This window comes from Zonotrichia leucophrys, chromosome 5, assembly GCF_028769735.1.
Source record: "Zonotrichia leucophrys gambelii isolate GWCS_2022_RI chromosome 5, RI_Zleu_2.0, whole genome shotgun sequence".
NCBI classification, from domain to species: Eukaryota; Metazoa; Chordata; class Aves; order Passeriformes; family Passerellidae; genus Zonotrichia; species Zonotrichia leucophrys.
The window spans coordinates 3,441,570-3,458,648 of record NC_088175.1 but is presented as its reverse complement, the minus strand read 5'-3'; the positions used below and the strand labels follow the sequence as shown (position 1 = coordinate 3,458,648).

Sequence of the window (17,079 nt, the reverse complement as noted above, 5' to 3'; positions counted from 1 at the left end):
CAAAAGTAGATTAGAAAGTTCCAAAATCTAAACAGGTAAGTATAGTTCTCATAATACTAGTTTAGAGCCCATTCTGGAAATAATCAGTAATCTAAATATGACTGGTGTGTTTTGAGAAGCCTCTTTAACAAGTCTTTTGGTATCGTTGAGCCTTTCAATGATTTACTTTCATGGTTCTGGTATCTACTTTGACTTTGTTCAACCTATGGGCCCATCTGCACCTGTCATAATTGTTGCCCTTGGGGTAGATATGAAGAAATCGTTATTTTTATTAGTGTACAATCTAGTACATCCATGTACTTGAAAATTTGTTCAAGTGTTTACATGAATACCAACCTTGGCTTTTAATTTTCAGTAAGTAGAAAATTAGGAAAACATTCTCTTCTGTGGATGATTTTGCTTTCATTGAGGATTGAGAAAATACAACCTTCATTTGGCTGTATCTCCAACAATATTAGATTTACTATCTTTTTCTTCCTCCAACAAGATTAGTTCAGTTCTTGCTGAAGATGTCACAATAGATGAGGCGCCATCAATTTCAGCTTTTTCACCTTCTCCTATTTCCTTAGGTGATAAGCTTTCTTGTGCATCAAAAAACACATCTGGCTTATCTGTTGGGCTATCTTCATCTGAGAGTGTCCCCTCTTTATGACCCACCTCTTCTTTGTCAACAGACTTAGCCTTTTTGGAAGGAGATGTGAAACCAAGTTTGGGAAATCTAAACCATCCAGCTTTTTCAGCCTGCTTAGAGGAATCATCTGATGTGTCAGCGGGTTTCACGTCTTCTGGAACTGATTTTTTTATTTCTGCTTTTGCATCTATGCTTGTTTCATCCCCAGAAGATGAAAAGCCAATACTTGGAAGCCAAAATTTAAATCTTCCAGGAGATCTTTTACTATCAGTCTTTTCTTTCTCATTGGTTATGTCTTTTTCTTCACCTTCCACTGCTTCAACTACATCTTCTTCAGAGAGAGGAGCTTCAGTTATTCCCTCTGGTGATTTACCAGGAAAACTCTCATCAAGTTTACTGGAACCTTTTACTTCAGCAGCAGATGTTTTTAACTTTGACAGACTTACTTTTCCTCTAGATTCTTCAGACCCACGGTGTGGTTTGTCAGATAGTTTAAGCTCAGCACTGCCATTTCCCTGTGCTGCTACTCCAAAGCTTTCACCAGCACCTGTCGGTTTTCTCACTGATGCATCTCCTGTTGGAGATGGCTGCTGGACTTGCACGTCTAAATCACTGTGAGATTCAGGCAACTTGGCCTTGAGCAGTGAGAATCCCAAAGTAGCAGTTTTGACCTCTGATGACAGAATCTCTGACTCTTTCACTATTTCAGTAGTGTAAATCTCACACCGCTCAATAGCAACATGTTCAGGTTCCACTTTTTCACTTACTTCTTGGCCCTCTATGTAAGACCAATGAATGTCTTGCCCTGCACTTGAAAGGGAGGACTCTATGGTAGCTGTCATTTGGGCTGTTTTAATGTCAGGTTCAGTCAGTGTCATAATTTTGCTTTTTGCTTTTTGAATACCCGCCTCTACAGCTCCTGCTGTTTCTTCAGGGATAGCAGAGCTTGCTTGCAGTTGCACTATTTCAATGTCAGTACTAGATCCCTTTGGATCTGTTACTACTTTTGACAGTAAAACATCAGCCTCAATTGGGGGAGTTCTGAAAGTGAATCTTGGTATTTTTAGTTTGGGAATTCTTACACTTACTTCTGGAACACCTTGTGTTTGGTCCACTGTTTCCCCTGTTACTCTGGCAGACGTTTCTATACAATCTAGACCTGGACTTTTCAGGCCAATTGATCCTTCTATTTTTTGTAACTGCATTTCTGCTGTGCCTCTTTCACTTTTAGGTGCTGAATCAGCTTCTGACTTTGGCAAATTGGTATCATCTTCAAACCCCTTGATTTCAGAATGCAACATTCCAAACCTTGGAATCTTAAACTTGTATGCTTTAATTGTACTTGTTTCTGCTCTGTCTTCTACTTGCACTTCCACTCCTGCAGACACATCCTTTTCAACACTCTTCACTCGAAATTTCATTTCAGGATCTACTCCAGTAATTTTTACATCCGTCTTCAATGTTGGAACTTCCACCTTTAGATCTTCCATCTTAGCAGTAACATAAGTACCATCTTCTGAGCCTTTTCCTCTAGACCATTCACACGTAGTCCTTTTTAATTGACTTTCTTCACTGTCTTTTCCTGTGATTTTCACCTCCCCCTTTATATTTCCTTTTTTAATTGCTGCCTCTTTGTTTTGAATATCTAGCTCTTCCTTTGGAAGATTAACATCTATTTTCTTCTGTATTGCATCCAGAGTCATTTCAGCTGATGATGGCTTGCATCCTACCCCTGATGTCTCTAACTTCATGGAACTTTCTACCTTTGGGACACTTATAACCTGTGATTTGCCTTTATGCTCTGGAGACGTCAGAGTACACGTAGGAAACCTATGTGTTGAACTCTTGTCTTTGTCAGTTTCTGAAGTGCTTGGGTATGATTTAGACAATTCTGCTGCAGACACTGTGATTTCTGAAGTATGTCCTTCAGCACTGCGCTTAACTACGTCTGCGTAAGTTTCAGGTTTTGGAATACTCACTCTACTGTCTGTTCTTTCTGTGGATAATGAAATATCTCCTTCAATCTTTGGCAAGCTAATATTAGAACTCTTCACAGAATCTTCTAATTTTTGAATCCCTTCTTTTCCAATAGTAATTTCAGCAACTGCGTGTGGTAATGAGAAGGTATTTTCAGGAGCACTTGTTTCAGTTTGTACTTTAGCAGAAGGAATAGTTGCCTGAGCTTTTTCCATACTTCTTTCAATATCGGCATCACTTTTCTTTTCCTTTAAGGATGACCTGCCAAATCCAGGTATTCTGAATTTGGGCATTTTAAACCATCCTTGATGTTCTTCAGTCTGAACTTCTTCAGCTTTTATTTCATGTTCTTTTAATTTGATTTCCTTCTCCTGAAGACTCTCACTAACCCCTTCTGTCTGTGGTTTGGTGCTTATGTCTACCTTTGCATCTTCAATGCCACCTGTCAGAGCTTGGGGTGTTTTTATCTTACCATCAACTACTCCAGAATCTGACATGACAGATATAAGTTCTGATGCTGGAACTCCCACAGCAATGTCAGCAATTTCATTTGTTGTTCTTAGCTGGGGTAGCTCAGCTTCTATTTTTGGAGAGCTGATCTCTGTCTCTGGGACTTTCCCTTTTGTTCGGGAGATTCCAAACTTTGCCTTCTGGAATTTGGGCATTTTAATCTTCCCTTCAGGACCTTCCAGTTTCACTTTTCTTCCATCCACAACTGATGAGCTTTCTGTTAATACATCAGCGCTCTTCAAATCACCTGAAGCTTCTTCTTTGGGGAGCTTAGTACCTGTTTTTTGAATGTTACATTCATTGGTAGAACTTATTTTTAAGTCAACCTGTTGAAAACTCCCCTCTGAGGGAGTCAAAGAAGCATCAATCTTTGCTGAGCTGACTGTTATTTCAGTTTTAGAGGCCTCAGTTTCTACTCTGGAAAACGCCAGAGTGTGGACCGTAGTGTCAGCAAGTTTTATGTTGATTTGTGCCCCTTCATCAGTCCCTTCAGGATGACATTTTTCTATATCAGGTATCTTAATAGAATCATCACCCTCTATTTCTCTTTTAGGAAGAGTAGCATCAGCTTCAACTTTTTGAGATTTTGGAACCTTGATCTTGGAGAGTGAAATTTTAGGCATGACAAATTGAGGCTTTTTAACTGGACTTTTTTGTTCAACTTTTCCTGCAGATATTTCCAGATCAAGGTCTGGCCCACTACCTTGATCATCAGTTGCAGTTTCTTTCACTTCTGTGTCTATTCTGCTTGACATGACAGCAAGCTTTTGGTCTTCCAAATTTGCTTCAGAATCAGATTTAACACTAGCTTCCTTCTTTGGTGACCAACTGAAGGATGGAAGTTTGAATTTGGGCATTTTGAAATGTCCTTCTTTCTCTTCTCCATCTCTATCTTGATTTATTTCCCCCTTGATCTTTACTGCTGCATCTGAATCCTGAATATCACTCTGTGTTTTTAGAATAGGAATGTCAGCCGATGGGAGGTGAACATCAGCCTCTGATGTCTTACTGTCAGTTTTGGTAATTTTGGCTTCAGGACTGTAAGTCCTTGTTTCTGTGCCACATTCTACCTTCAAGTCTGGTGCTTCAACAGCAATGTCAGATATTTCTACTGTTGCTTTTAGTTGGGGAACCTTGACTTCTGATTTGGATTGGCCAACATCCTTTTCTGACCCTTTCCCTTTAGAAAGTGTAATTCCTACCTTTGGCATTTGGAATTTAGACATTTTTGTTTTCCCTTCAGAACCTTCAGCTTTTATCTCTACATCACCCACAGCAATTTCACTTGATGTTCTTTCAACACTTATGTCAGGACTTTTCACCTCAAGTGAACCTTCAGGTATCAACTTAATATCTGAGGTGGGGAGGCTGGCACTAGCAGCAGCTGATTTCAGTGTCAGATCATCTCCTTCACAGGTAGGAACTTTGACCTCACCTGTAGGAATGCTAATATCCATCTCTATTTTGGGAGTTTTGGCTTCTGGTTTGGAAAATTCTGAAGTTGGGACTGTAACTTTAGGCACTTTTATGCCCAGTCCTGTAACTTCTCCACTACTTCCTTTTTCAGATTTCTGAACAGAAACACCTTCTTTTTCTGGTTTGGGTCCAGAAACATCAGTTTCCACTACAGGCAGAGAGACCTGTACTTTCGGACCCTTAATTTTAGGGAATGAGATCTTTGGCATGGTAAATTGGGACTTCTTTGTTTTGGCCTTTTCACCATCTTTTTCTGTTGTATCAAATTCTTCATGAAGGTATTGATTCTCAGGAGTAGGAAAAGCTAATTCAGATTCCATGTCTCCAGATAAGGTAGACAAAGTGGGTCCTTCCAGATGTTCCTCAACATGAGAAGGAGCAATAGCTTCTTTCTTTGGGGACCACCTAAATGAAGGCAGTTTGAATTTTGATGATTTAAATTTGTTTTCTTTCTCCTCAGTGCTCTTTTCTCCTGTAACTACTTCCTGTTCTGCCTTGCCCTCTAAATCTGGGCCATGGATTTCTGCTTCTAAGTTTGGCAAGGTAACCTCCATGGGTGAGAGATTTGGATCCATTGTTGGTGCGTCCAGAACAACTTCAAGTGAAGGCTTATGCAACTTTACACCAAGATGGGCATCAGATATTTGAGCTGGTTTCTCAATATCAGGACCAGTCATATCAGATGTTATCCTTCCCTTGGAAATTTCAGTTTCCACGTTGGAACCAATGTCACTTTCAGATGCTTTTCCCTTAGATCGAATTCTGAATTTTGGTTTTCGGAATTTAGGAATTTTAACTGTGACATCTGTGTCAACCAAAGATATTTCAGCAGATGTGGTTTTGCCCTCTAGCTTTAAACATCCTTGCTCCTCAGAACCATCTTCATTTAAAATTTCAAAATCTGAAAGATTTTCATCAGCAAGAGGTGCTATTTTTGATTCCGATTCTGTTAAATTAATTAGGTATTTAGTAAGAGTAATATCCCCCTTTTGTAATGAGGACTCCAGATCAATTTTAGATGAAGTCACTTCAGATTTAGAGAAACCAATGCTGGGAACTCTGAATTTAGCACTTTTAGATGCACTCACCCCCTTAACATCAGAAACATGTTTACGTTCAACACTCTCAGAAGGAACAGAAGACGCTTCCTCAGTTGAAGGATAACAAAGAGTTTCAGAAACAGAAACATCATATCCAGATTGGCTTTGTGCATGAGGTTTGAAAGTTTTAGAAAGAGAAATTTTAGGCATTTTAAACAGAGAAGTTTTAGATTTACCAGCTTCCTCCTCTTTATAAGAAGAAGAATCTAGGGAAACATCAAAGCTTGGTGCTTGGATCTCAGACTCAGAAAATGTAACATCCACTTCGGCGGTTCCAGAAGGCACCGTCACCTGAGGCTCCGGGACGCTGACGTCCACCTCGGCGGCCACGGTGCCCTTGGCCTCTCTGCTGCTGGACCAGCCAAAGGAAGGCATGCCGAACTTGGGCATCTTGAACTTGCCGTCCTTGGTCTTGGTGACCTCCTTCTCTGGGACTTTGGCTTCTCCTTCAAGACTAAGGCTGGCCTCGGGCGCCTGCAGGTCGACGCTGGCTTGTGGAAGAGTGACATCGACGGAGGGCAGAGTGACGTCCACCTTGGGAGCTTTGATGTCAGCTTTGGGCATCTTGAGGGAGGGCTTCTCCAGCTTCACGCCAGCGCCCTCGGCTGAGGCCGTGACGGTGGCGGACGGCAGCTCAACCTCAGCGCTGGGCAGGCTGACCTCAGCTGTGGGCACCTCGGCCTTGGGGGAGGAGACTGTGAATTTGGGCTTGTCAAATTTGGGCATCTTGAGCTTGCCTTTCAGGCCCGTGCCTTCCAGCTCCAGCTTGCCCTCGGCGGAGGGAGCTTTGACATCTACGTCGGGCGCCTGGAGCTCGAGGGAGCCTTCAACGGAGGGCAGCTTGACATCGGGGGCCGTGACGGTGATGTCGGTGGCCTTGAGCTCTGCCTGCGGGAGGCTGACGTCTGCCTCCAGTTTGGGAGACTTGATGGTGGGCTTGGAGAAGACCACGCTGGGCACCTTGACTTTGGGCATGTGTATTTTCATGCCGCCGCCCTCCGCTTTGCCAGCGGCCACCTCCAGGCTGGCTTCGGCCTCGGGGCCCTGCAGGGCGACTTCGCCCTCCAGGCCTTTGGGCAGCGAGACCTCGGCCTTGGGCAGGCTGACCTGTGCCTGGGGACCTTTGACTTTGGGCAGCTTGACGCTGGGCATCTTGACGTCGGGCATCTTGAATCGGCCTTTCTCACCCTCTGCTGCTACCGTGCCCGTCTCCACGGTCACCTCCACACCGGGCGCTTGGATATCGGCCGCGGGCAGGGTCACCTCCACTTCGGCGGTTCCGGAAGGCACCGTCACCTGAGGCTCCGGGACGCTGACGTCCACCTCGGCGGCCACGGTGCCCTTGGCCTCTCTGCTGCTGGACCAGCCAAAGGAAGGCATGCCGAACTTGGGCATCTTGAACTTGCCGTCCTTGGTCTTGGTGACCTCCTTCTCTGGGACTCTGGCTTCTCCTTCAAGACTAAGGCTGGCCTCAGGCGCCTGCAGGTCGACGCTGGCCTGTGGAAGAGTGACATCGACGGAGGGCAGAGTGACGTCCACCTTGGGAGCTTTGATGTCAGCTTTGGGCATCTTGAGGGAGGGCTTCTCCAGCTTCACGCCAGCGCCCTCGGCTGAGGCCGTGACGGTGGCGGACGGCAGCTCAACCTCAGCGCTGGGCAGGCTGACCTCAGCTGTGGGCACCTCGGCCTTGGGGGAGGAGACTGTGAATTTGGGCTTGTCAAATTTGGGCATCTTGAGCTTGCCTTTCAGGCCCGTGCCTTCCAGCTCCAGCTTGCCCTCGGCGGAGGGAGCTTTGACATCTACGTCGGGCGCCTGGAGCTCGAGGGAGCCTTCAACGGAGGGCAGCTTGACATCGGGGGCCGTGACGGTGATGTCGGTGGCCTTGAGCTCTGCCTGCGGGAGGCTGACGTCTGCCTCCAGTTTGGGAGACTTGATGGTGGGCTTGGAGAAGACCACGCTGGGCACCTTGACTTTGGGCATGTGTATTTTCATGCCGCCGCCCTCCGCTTTGCCAGCGGCCACCTCCAGGCTGGCTTCGGCCTCGGGGCCCTGCAGGGCGACTTCGCCCTCCAGGCCTTTGGGCAGCGAGACCTCGGCCTTGGGCAGGCTGACCTGTGCCTGGGGACCTTTGACTTTGGGCAGCTTGACGCTGGGCATCTTGACGTCGGGCATCTTGAATCGGCCTTTCTCACCCTCTGCTGCTACCGTGCCCGTCTCCACGGTCACCTCCACACCGGGCGCTTGGATATCGGCCGCGGGCAGGGTCACCTCCACTTCGGCGGTTCCGGAAGGCACCGTCACCTGAGGCTCCGGGACGCTGACGTCCACCTCGGCGGCCACGGTGCCCTTGGCCTCTCTGCTGCTGGACCAGCCAAAGGAAGGCATGCCGAACTTGGGCATCTTGAACTTGCCGTCCTTGGTCTTGGTGACCTCCTTCTCTGGGACTTTGGCTTCTCCTTCAAGACTAAGGCTGGCCTCGGGCGCCTGCAGGTCGACGCTGGCTTGTGGAAGAGTGACATCGACGGAGGGCAGAGTGACGTCCACCTTGGGAGCTTTGATGTCAGCTTTGGGCATCTTGAGGGAGGGCTTCTCCAGCTTCACGCCAGCGCCCTCGGCTGAGGCCGTGACGGTGGCGGACGGCAGCTCAACCTCAGCGCTGGGCAGGCTGACCTCGGCTGTGGGCACCTCGGCCTTGGGGATGGAGACTGTGAATTTGGGCTTGTCAAATTTGGGCATCTTGAGCTTGCCTTTCAGCTCCAGCTTGCCCTCGGCGGAGGGAGCTTTGACATCTACGTCGGGCGCCTGGAGCTCGAGGGAGCCTTCAACGGAGGGCAGCTTGACATCGGGGGCCGTGACGGTGATGTCGGTGGCCTTGAGCTCTGCCTGCGGGAGGCTGACGTCTGCCTCCAGTTTGGGAGACTTGATGGTGGGCTTGGAGAAGACCACGCTGGGCACCTTGACTTTGGGCATGTGTATTTTCATGCCGCCGCCCTCCGCTTTGCCAGCGGCCACCTCCAGGCTGGCTTCGGCCTCGGGGCCCTGCAGGGCGACTTCGCCCTCCAGGCCTTTGGGCAGCGAGACCTCGGCCTTGGGCAGGCTGACCTGTGCCTGGGGACCTTTGACTTTGGGCAGCTTGACGCTGGGCATCTTGACGTCGGGCATCTTGAATCGGCCTTTCTCACCCTCTGCTGCTACCGTGCCCGTCTCCACGGTCACCTCCACACCGGGCGCTTGGATATCGGCCGCGGGCAGGGTCACCTCCACTTCGGCGGTTCCGGAAGGCACCGTCACCTGAGGCTCCGGGACGCTGACGTCCACCTCGGCGGCCACGGTGCCCTTGGCCTCTCTGCTGCTGGACCAGCCAAAGGAAGGCATGCCGAACTTGGGCATCTTGAACTTGCCGTCCTTGGTCTTGGTGACCTCCTTCTCTGGGACTTTGGCTTCTCCTTCAAGACTAAGGCTGGCTCGGGCGCCTGCAGGTCGACGCTGGCTTGTGGAGAGTGACATCGACGGAGGGCCAGGTACGTCCACCTTGGGAGCTTTGATGTCAGCTTGGGCATCTGAGGGAGGGCTTCTCCGCTTCACGCCAGCGCCCTCGGCTGAGGCCGTGACGGTGGCGGACGGCAGCTCAACCTCAGCGCTGGGCAGGCTGACCTCAGCTGTGGGCCCTCGGCTTGGGGGAGGAGACTGTGAATTTGGGCTTGTCAAATTTGGGCATCTTGAGCTTGCCTTTCAGGCCTCTTCCAGGCTTGCCTCGCGGAGGGAGCTTTGACATCTACGTCGGGCGCTGGAGCTCGAGGGGCCTTCAACGGAGGGCAGCTTGACATCGGGGGCGTGACGGTGATGTCGGTGGCCTTGAGCTCTGCTGCGGGAGGCTGACGTCTGCCTCCAGTTTGGGAGACTTGATGGTGGGCTTGGAGAAGACCACGCTGGGCACCTTGACTTTGGGCATGTGTATTTTCATGCCGCCGCCCTCCGCTTTGCCAGCGGCCACCTCCAGGCTGGCTTCGGCTCGGGGCCTGCAGGGCGACTTCGCCCTCCAGGCCTTTGGGCAGCGAGACCTCGGCCTTGGGCAGGCTGACCTGTGCTGGGGACCTTTGACTTTGGGCAGCTTGACGCTGGGCATCTTGAGTCGGGCATCTTGAATCGGCCTTTCTCACCTCTGCTGTACGTGCCCGTCTCCACGGTCACCTCCACACCGGGCGCTTGGATATCGGCCGCGGGCAGGGTCACCTCCACTTCGCGGTTCCGGAAGGCCCGTCACCTGAGGCTCCGGGACGCTGACGTCCACCTCGGCGCACGGTGCCTTGGCTCTCTGCTGCTGGACCAGCCAAAGGAGGCATGCGAACTTGGGCATCTTGAACTTGCCGTCCTTGGTCTTGGTGACCTCCTTCTCTGGGACTTTGGCTTCTCCTTCAAGACTAAGGCTGGCCTCGGGCGCCTGCAGGTCGACGCTGGCTTGTGGAAGTGACATCGACGGAGGGCAGGTGACGTCACCTTGGGAGCTTTGATGTCAGCTTTGGGCATCTTGAGGGAGGGCTTCTCCAGCTTCACGCCAGCGCCCCGGCAGTGAGGCCGTGCGGTGGCGGGACGGCAGCTCACCTCAGCGCTGGGCAGGCTGACCTCAGCTGTGGGCACCTCGGCCTTGGGGAGGGACTGTGAATTTGGGCTTGTCAAATTTGGGCATCTTGAGCTTGCCTTTCAGGCCGTGCCTTCAGTCCAGCTTGCCTCGGCGAGGGAGCTTTGACATCTACGTGGGGCCTGGAGCTCGTAGGGAGCCTTCAACGGAGGGCAGCTTGACATCGGGGGCCGTGACGGTGATGTCGGTGGCCTTGAGCTCTGCTGCGGGAGGCTGAGCTGTGCCTCAGTTTGGGAGCTTGATGGTGGCTTGGAGATATGACCACGCTGGGCCCTTGACTTTGGGCATGGTGTTTTCTGCCGCGCCCTCCGTTTGCCGCGGCCACCTCCAGGCTGGCTTCGGCCTCGGGCCCTGCAGGGCGACTTCGCCCCAGGCCTTTGGGCCGAGACCTCGGCCTTGGCAGGCGCCTGTGCTGGGGCCTTTGACTTTGGGCAGCTTGACGCTGGCACTTGACGTCGGGTCTTGAATCGGCCTTTCTCACCCCTGCTGTTCCGTGCCCGTCTCCACGGTCACCTCCACACGGGCGTTGGATATCGGCCGCGGGCAGGGTCACCTCCCTTCGGCGGTTCCGGAAGGCCCGTCACCTGGGCTCCGGGACGTGACGTCCACTCGGCGGCACGGTGCCCTTGGCCCTCTGCTGCTGGACCAGCCAAAGGAAGGCATGCCGAACTTGGGCATCTTGACTTGCCGTCTTGGTCTTGGTGCCCCTTCTCTGGGACTTGGCTTCTCCTTCAAGACTAAGGCTGCCTCGGGCGCCTGCAGGTCGACGTGGCTTGTGGAAGAGTGACATCGACGGAGGCGAGTGACGTCAACCTTGGGAGCTTTGATGTCAGCTTTGGGATCTTGAGGGAGGGCTTCTCCAGCTTCACGCCAGCGCCCTGGCTGAGGCCGTGACGGTGGCGGGGCAGCTCAACCTCAGCGCTGGGCAGGCTGACCTCAGCTGTGGGCACTCGGCCTTGGGGGAGGGACTGTGAATTTGGGCTTGTCAAATTGGGCTCTTGAGCTTGCCTTTCAGGCCCGTGCCTTCCAGCTCCAGCTTGCCCTCGGCGGAGGGAGCTTGACATCTACGTCGGGCGCCTGGAGTCGAGGGAGCCTTCAAGGGAGGCAGCTTGACATCGGGGGCCGTGACGGTGATGTCGGTGGCCTTGAGCTCTGCCTGCGGGAGGCTGACGTCTGCCTCCGTTTGGGAGACTTGATGGTGGCTGGAGAAGACCACGCTGGCACCTTGACTTTGGGCATGTGTATTTTCATGCCGCCGCCCTCGCTTTGCACGGCCACCTCCAGGCTGCTTCGCCTCGGCCTGCAGGGCGACTTCGCCCTCCAGCTTTGGCAGCGAGACCTCGCTTGGGCAGCTGACCTGTGCCTGGACCTTTGACTTTGGCACTTGACGTGGCATCTTGATCGCCTTTCTCCACTCTGCTGCTACGTGCCGTCTCCACGGTCACCTCCACACCGGGCCTTGATATCGCCGCGGCAGGGTCACTCACTTCGGCGGTTCGGAAGCACCGTCACTAGGCTCGGACGCTGACGTCACCTCGGCGGCACGGTGCCTTGGCCTCTCGCTGCTGGACCAGCCAAAGAAGGCATGCGAACTTGGGCATCTTGAATTGCGTCCTTGGTCTTGGTGACCTCTTCTCGGGACTTTGCTTCTCCTTCAAGACTAAGGCTGCCTCGCGCCTGCAGGTCACGCTGCTTGTGAAGAGTGACATCGACGGAGGAATGACGTCCACCTTGGAGCTTTGATTAGTTGCATTTGAATTTCGCTTGAGCTTACTATCACATCATTCATACTGCTGTTGAATTGATTGCTTTATTCTATTATATTCCTGGGAGATTTATCATGTTTCAGGACTTCGCAAGTTGTTCTATGTCATCTTTGAGATATTCTTCTGCTACTTGGCGTATTCTGCCCTCTTGAGCCTCGTTTCTGGGTGGCATTCTCCCTGTCACACTGCTCGTGGGTTTCTTCCTGGATTGACGGTGGATTTACTCAGCGAATGCCTCCTCTTCTTCCCCTTCCTCTCATGCTGTTGTCTTGTTGCACCGACTCTTACTATTGGTCCTCTTCTCTTTTGTTTTCTTGTATGTTCCTTAATCTTGTATTCAAGCAATAGTCTGGTTGTCATTGGCAGGTTTCCATAAATGCGCCTCCATGTGACTGTTCTGACTTGAATTTCTGTTTGATCATTTTTTCTTCACTGTCAATTTATTTCGTTTATTGCTTGCTCCCTTGTTTATGTTTCGGCGTATTGCTTAATGCCATTCTGCCTTTACGCATCTTCTGGCCACAGACTTCCCCTCTTTCTCTCGTTTTTTACTTTCTTTCTTTGTTTGTCTTGCTCGTCTTTTTATCTTCTGTTTCTTTTAAGCTTGGTTTTTATTGGTATTTCAGTTTACTAGGTCTCTTTCGTGCCTTCACTCACTTGCCTCGAGGTTTAATTACTCGGGCTGGACTCAGGGACTTCAGAGGCACTTGACATCGCTGACTGATTGTCGTGCTTGAGCTTGTGCATACTCGCTCCAGTTTGAGACTGATGGTGGGCTTGGAGACTATCTTACTTTGGCATGTTATTTTCATGCCCCGCCCTGCTTTGCCAGCGGACCTGTGGCTATTCGGACATCAGGGGATTCCCCCCAAGCCTTTCCGAACCTGTTGGCAGTGATTGCCTGGACTTTGACTTTCAGTGACGCTGGCATCTGCGTCCATTTGAATGCCTTTCTACCTCTCTCTACGTGCCTTCTCCGGTCACCTCCACACCGCGCTTGATTGCCCGCTGGTCACTATCTGGCTTCAAGCACCTCTGAGCTCCTGTTGCCTGCTTGGTTTGCTCTGGACCGCAAATGAAGCATGCCGAACTTGGGCATCTGAACTGGTCTTTCTTGTACCTCCTTCTTGATTGCTCTTTCAGACTAAGCTCTCGTGCCTCATATCTCTTGTGAAATGTGTCAGAGTGACTGCAATTGTTGATGATAATCTATCTCTTTTTCGGTTCTTTACTTTTCCTCATCTCTTGGCTGACAACTGTATTTCCTTCTTCTTCTCGTTGTTATTCCTGAACTTGAGCTTGTTTTTCAGGACTGCTCCAGCTCATTTCCTAAAGAAATGTTTGACATTAGATATGTACTCAAGGAAGGTCAAAGGAGCATTTACATGAGCCTTGAACAGTGATGTTCTTTTGCACTTATTACTTGCCTGCACTTAAATTGCTCAATGTGGAGATTATCCTGGGCTGTAATGACAGGATCATGAGAATTCCTTAACTTTCAGTCGTGTTTTGTATGCTTTCCCCCATATCTTTTCCACTCTCATCTCATCTATGTTTGGTTTGCTTTTGTCAGCACTTCCTCCACCTTTCCATCCACTCGGCCTTGTGCTCCTTCCTTGTATCTTATGTCTTTTTGTGGTTGCACTTGAAGTGGCATTTGGTATTTTCCACATCGCTGTTTGCATCTGCAAAAGTTTCACATTGAAATCTCGTCACTCTAACCGTGAGCGTTTTCGAGCTGCGTGGCAACGTCATTTCCACTGCGTTTGGTAGTACCGTCTCTGTCTCCTTTGGACCTGAATCCTAATTACTTCTGCAGTGTACTTGGCTTCTTCTGCTCTTTCCCCCCAGGAGATGCGTAACACTTGGGCAATTTACTTTTCCGCAGTCCTTGTCTGTGAAAATCCTTCCTTTCTCTGTATTTGCTTTCCTTCTGTCTTTTAGGATTTGTGAGGCTTGTGGTGATTTTTTAGTTGGGCTCACTTTCAGATCACCAGTTTCTAAACTAGGTTTTGGTATCTCTGTTGTTATGTCTGGTACTTCAGGTACACTAAATTTTGATGATGCTTCCTTGTCTTTTTTAATGCTTATTTCAACTTCAGGGCATTGTTTTACATGAGATGGAATGCCATTTTTAATTTCTTTTAAGTCTTTTGTTAAAGTTTCATGTCCCTCCCCTGTCTTCATTTCATAAGCAGGAGATGTGGTGTATTCAACAGTTAAAATTTCAGGATTTTCCAAGCTTATATCATAGTTATGCATTTTTTCTCTTTCAGAGATCAGTGTCGTTTTTATTTCTTTTTTTTGCTTCTCTTGTGGTTCTGGTTTGGACCTGTGCATTCTGAATCCAATGCTAGGGAACTTCAGCTTCCTTTGGCCTCCTTTTTTCTCTTTGGTATGGACCTCTTGTGGAAATTGAGACTCTGTGTCCGTGCTTGTAGGGGAAATATCCTGCAAAGCAGGCTCATATGCATCTGATGTACTATGAGATCTTCTGTGCCTCAATATCTTTTTATTTTTGATTGACTGAAATTTTGGCCATGATAATCTATCTTTTTTCGGTCTCTTACTTCTTCCTACTCTTTGGCTTACAATTAATGTTTCCCTGTCTTCTTCTGAAATGGATTTTCCTGAAACTTGCAGTGTTTCTTCAGGAATACTCTCACTGAGCTCATTTTCCTAAAAGAACAAATAGTATTCAGAAGATTAGAAGTAACCTAAATATAGGTGCAAAAGAAAATAAAAAACATACCTTGAAACATGTAGAAAAATGTTCTTTTTATTACTAGTATCTACTTGTTATATAAAAAAATCCTGACAATTATAAAAATATGCAATGTCAGGCAGAAATTACATCAAACAAATGGAGTGTAATATATGGATTTCTGAAGATATTCCCTTCAAAATATTACAGTAAACAGTGGTTTCTGTATGTATGTATGCAGTATCTATGTATCTATGTATCTATGTATCTATGTATCTATGTATCTATCTATCTATCTATCTATCTATCTATCTATCCCTTTATGAATATATGTTATATATAGTATTTATCTATATGTATAGGTATATGTATATGAAGAAAATATAATCTTTAAGTTGATGGAAACCTATGAAGAGGTCTGTCAAAATATCAGTGGTTAGACACCGATTTTTTTTAACAGAAAAATCTTACAAAGAAGATTTGAATTAAAATTCTTACTGATATTTTACATTTTGGAACATACTTATAAGTATTACAAAGATTATCCAAGTCTGTTCCATCAGTGGACAATCAACAATTAAAAAATGCTGACTCACTAATGAATATTTTCACCACCTAAAACAAGATTGTGGATTTATATAAAAGCCATAGTCTCACTCAAGATATTTAAAAAGCTGCAAATATTGTGTGGGATTTTTTTAAATCATGAATATTCATGCTAGTAACTTTAAACACACGTGTAAGTCTTAAGAAGACACAAGCGTGTGTTTTATGATCTATTTCCACACAACACATTACTACAGTATGTTACCCAAACTTTGTAAACTAATCAGAAATGTACCTGGCCTATCCTTTCCTTTTTGTGCTGGGCTGTAGAGTGTTCCAGATCTTCGTGCACAGAAATTTTTCTTTTGAGACTGAATTGGACTCTGTAAGGCTCGGAATATTGGAGAATCTTGAGTGCATCTTCATATTTGATGTTATCGAAAAATATTGTAGCACTTAGAAGCTGATCACCTGCAAGTGCAATAATACATAATTTTAATTACTTTGTGTTTTCTTATATTTTTTCCATTTTAGTTTCGTATATACTACTTTCTATGTATCTTTTCCACTGTTCCAGTGAAAACTGATTTTTTTGATGGTATACAAAAAACATCACATTTCATTATTGTTCAAGCAAGTGATCTTAGAAATTATTAATATGGACAGGTTAAGCTCATAGATAATATTAGTTGGTTTAAAATCTAGTATTTCTGATACCTAAAGAGATGGCAGATCACACAGCTACAATTCTCATTATTTAAAGATACAGAATAAAATTTTAAAAAAATTAAAAATCAGACTTTACCTTCTTTAAGACTAAATATTTTTGAAGCAGGAGATTCCTTAAGTACTTTTTTAATAAATATTCCTTCATTTCCTCCACCTTTCACACTAAAACCACTAGCTCCAGCTTCCACTTCTGTTTTCAGGGTCACTTCCATTGTCTCCTAGAGATAGAAAAATATGTGAATTTATAATTTTTATTAATTTGCATTTAAGGATTCTAAGTTGTTCTACAATAAAAAATTTAATCTCCTCAGGTATATTTTCAATAGCTCAAGAAAGATTATACAAAATTGAGGATATAATTAGTGTGGGTTTGATTCTGTTCTAAATTACAATTAAGCATGTGTGTTAGGGTTAAGTTAAATCAGGGTCATAGGGAAAATAGGTTATAATTTTAAAATGTGAAACATATGGAAACTTTTAGGGCTGAAAGACTGTATTTTCTGTGAAGTTAACCACTCAAAGTCAATGGGCCAAAAAGAAAAGAAAAAAGTCAAAATAAGAGCTAATGCTGTACTGCACTCAAATCAGAGAAGGCTAAAGAAAGAATTCTAAAAAGAATTATGGAAGGACCACAAATAGGACAAATAAATGTTCCTGCCTGTGCCACAACTTGGCCATTCATGAAGTTCCTGATCAAAACAAGTCCAAAGTGACTCTTCGCCCATTTGTCCTTCCTTCTGTCCTCCCATTCATATCTGTGTGTTTTAACAAACTTTACTATTTACAGGGCTCATACCTAAAACTACAGAGTGCTTTTAGACTGACCTGTGGATGACTCTGCTTTGATTTGTCTGTAGAATGTTTTTTGTTTCCTTCTTGAAGCTGAAAAACAATTTTGAGTTACTTCAAGTTCAGACGCCACGGTGTTCTTAAGTACATCAAAAGTCAGTTAAAATTCCTGGTTTAGAGCAAGAAATGAGGCTGACTTTAATGGCACAGAG

At 47.2% G+C, this 17,079-nt stretch overlaps 2 protein-coding genes across 2 annotated transcripts in view; both read right to left on the bottom strand.

Annotated features, from left to right (window-relative positions):
• Positions 1-281: 281 nt before the first annotated feature.
• Positions 282-10,168, bottom strand: AHNAK2 (AHNAK nucleoprotein 2). Its single transcript, XM_064713631.1, is given in 11 exon segments — positions 282-9,158; positions 9,161-9,193; positions 9,196-9,213; positions 9,216-9,367; positions 9,369-9,443; positions 9,445-9,559; positions 9,562-9,713; positions 9,715-9,784; positions 9,787-9,825; positions 9,828-9,940; positions 9,942-10,168. Coding segments are annotated over 11 exon segments (9,723 nt in total). The 3' UTR covers positions 282-429.
• A 1,695-nt stretch (positions 10,169-11,863) lies between these two features.
• The window catches only part of LOC135448109 (protein AHNAK2-like), a 54,751-nt gene continuing 49,535 nt past the window's right edge, over positions 11,864-17,079 (bottom strand). The window contains exons 4-8 of the mRNA XM_064713630.1: positions 16,904-16,960; positions 16,155-16,296; positions 15,645-15,820; positions 14,083-14,778; positions 11,864-12,022 (exon numbers count right to left, since the gene is read on the bottom strand). Coding sequence (XP_064569700.1) covers positions 11,864-12,022; positions 14,083-14,778; positions 15,645-15,820; positions 16,155-16,296; positions 16,904-16,960 — 1,230 coding nt within the window. The remainder of the gene's footprint in view (positions 12,023-14,082; positions 14,779-15,644; positions 15,821-16,154; positions 16,297-16,903; positions 16,961-17,079) is intronic.